Source organism: Monopterus albus, unplaced genomic scaffold (assembly GCF_001952655.1).
Source record: "Monopterus albus unplaced genomic scaffold, M_albus_1.0 scaffold2318.1, whole genome shotgun sequence".
Lineage (NCBI taxonomy): Eukaryota > Metazoa > Chordata > Actinopteri > Synbranchiformes > Synbranchidae > Monopterus > Monopterus albus.
This window is the reverse complement of record NW_018130192.1, coordinates 1-2,076: the sequence shown is the minus strand read 5'-3', so window position 1 is coordinate 2,076 and position 2,076 is coordinate 1. Positions and strand designations below refer to the sequence as shown.

Here is a 2,076-nt window from a genome sequence, read left to right as displayed (position 1 = left end):
TATCCCCGACCCGAAGGCGCGGGGAAGTGGCCCTCTAGTTCAACTCGTCAACCATTCAGGCACAAAACCTAATCATATAGCCTGGGTTTTTCAGGCATAGCAATGATGTCAGATGAATGCATGCTGATTTCCTTAAGATAAAAATGTAAATTTTATGGATGTTTGATTTATTTGCTATGCAGATTGAAAGTCCTTTGTGGTTCCCCAAAGCCTGAAACTGTGAGAATTAATTGAAAACTGCAGTAGTTTTATGAGAGGCTTTCATAGCTTCAGCTGCAATGGGTTTGTGCATGTTTTCAGTTTTCCAAGTAATTTGATTTATGCCTGTGTAAATAGTAACTCTATGTCATGTGCCTCTGCGTGAGTGTCCGCAGTTTGTTGATCTGCTGTGTCTCATAGGGCAGCCACTGTAGAAATGTCTAGTTCTACTTTTCATGCAGAAAAATACTTCCACTGATACTGATACTAAATTAGAAATCACTCTGAATCGCACCATAATTTTCTAATCACTGAGGATAAAGGGGCTTAATTGAGAGAATTAACATTTAGCACAGCAGCACACCTGCATTTATGACTTCTTACTCTTGTTTTTATAGGAAGCTTGCTTGACTTCCTCAAGGAAGGTGATGGAAAATACTTGAAGCTTGTCTTGCTGGTAGACATGGCGGCAAAGGTGAGATGAAACGCTACACATCTGCAATTTTTGTTTCACAGGTGCAGAATTTGTGCTATTAAGTTTTGAACTCTATTTTAAGCTTCAGATTTAAAAAAAAATTATTACAGCCTCAGGTAAAAATGTCTTCCTCTTCCATATTTGCAACACTTTGCTTTGGTTCTTTTACTCATGCACTCTTTATGTCTGACAGAGCGCTTGATGAGGGTGAGAAGTAAAAAAAATGATTTGTGTCAAATGTTTTGCTTTTAGATCGCTGATGGCATGGCTTTCATCGAGAGGATGAATTACATTCACCGGGATCTTCGCGCTGCCAACATCCTTGTGGGTGATAACCTGGTGTGCAAAATCGCTGACTTTGGCCTGGCCAGGTTGATAGAGGACAATGAATACACTGCCAGGCAAGGTTGGTGCATGCACATCCACACACATGCTGTACAGCCTGAGTCACTGCTACATGGGGTGTGATGTGGCCTTACCTCTCCTTTCCATCAAACACAGGAGCTAAATTCCCCATTAAATGGACGGCCCCAGAGGCTGCGCTGTACGGCCGCTTCACCATCAAATCAGACGTCTGGTCCTTTGGCATCTTACTCATTGAGCTTGTCACCAAAGGCAGAGTGCCCTACCCAGGTACAGCATCAACACACACATACACTGGCTGTTAATAAAATGGCATCAAAGGACAGTGATTCACAACCAGAGTTATTAGCTCTCAGTCTGTCAATAGACATTAAGCCGGCACGCTTGTTAACGTCAGAGGATGAAGTGATGCTGTCTGACATTGTCTGTGCTGATTGTTTATGCCTCAGCAGGGGAGACACTGACATCTACACACACACACATCTGAGATTAAACAAGTATATCATTGTAAAGTGTTGGTCAGAGAAACTCTATTATCCCCACAAGTCGCCCTGATGGGCACTTTTTTAAACATTTTATTTACTAAAATGGTAACTAATAAATTAGTAAATCAAATCAGTCACTGATCTCATTTTTTGATAAAGGACTGACATTAAAAAATATCTAGTTAGGAATGTGATCCTACTTAAGGAGAGTCTGGAAAACATGAGCATCAACTGATTGCTTCCTTTCTAATTTCAGCTTTCTTTTTGGATTATAGAACCCTACTGTAAGGCCAAGAAACAATACTCAGCTAAAAGTTGTAACAGCTGTCTCCACCTTGGTGCCCTCTCCTCCTCAGGTATGGTGAACCGGGAGGTGCTGGAGCAGGTGGAGCGAGGCTATCGCATGCCTTGCCCCCAGGGGTGCCCCGAGTCCCTGCACGAGATGATGAATCTCTGCTGGAAGAAGGAGCCAGATGAGAGGCCCACTTTCGAGTACCTCCAGTCCTTCCTAGAGGACTACTTCACCGCCACAGAGCCACAGTACCAGCCTGGAGA

General features: G+C 43.0%; 1 protein-coding gene across 1 annotated transcript; it reads left to right on the top strand.

Moving 5' to 3' along the window:
* Window positions 1-592: 592 nt before the first annotated feature.
* Window positions 593-2,072, top strand: LOC109953968 (tyrosine-protein kinase yes-like; the record flags this gene model as incomplete). Its single annotated transcript, XM_020589404.1, has 4 exons — window positions 593-673; window positions 926-1,079; window positions 1,175-1,306; window positions 1,878-2,072. Coding segments are annotated over exons 1-4 (493 nt in total), but the record flags the coding sequence as incomplete, so codon positions are not given.
* Window positions 2,073-2,076: the final 4 nt, after the last annotated feature.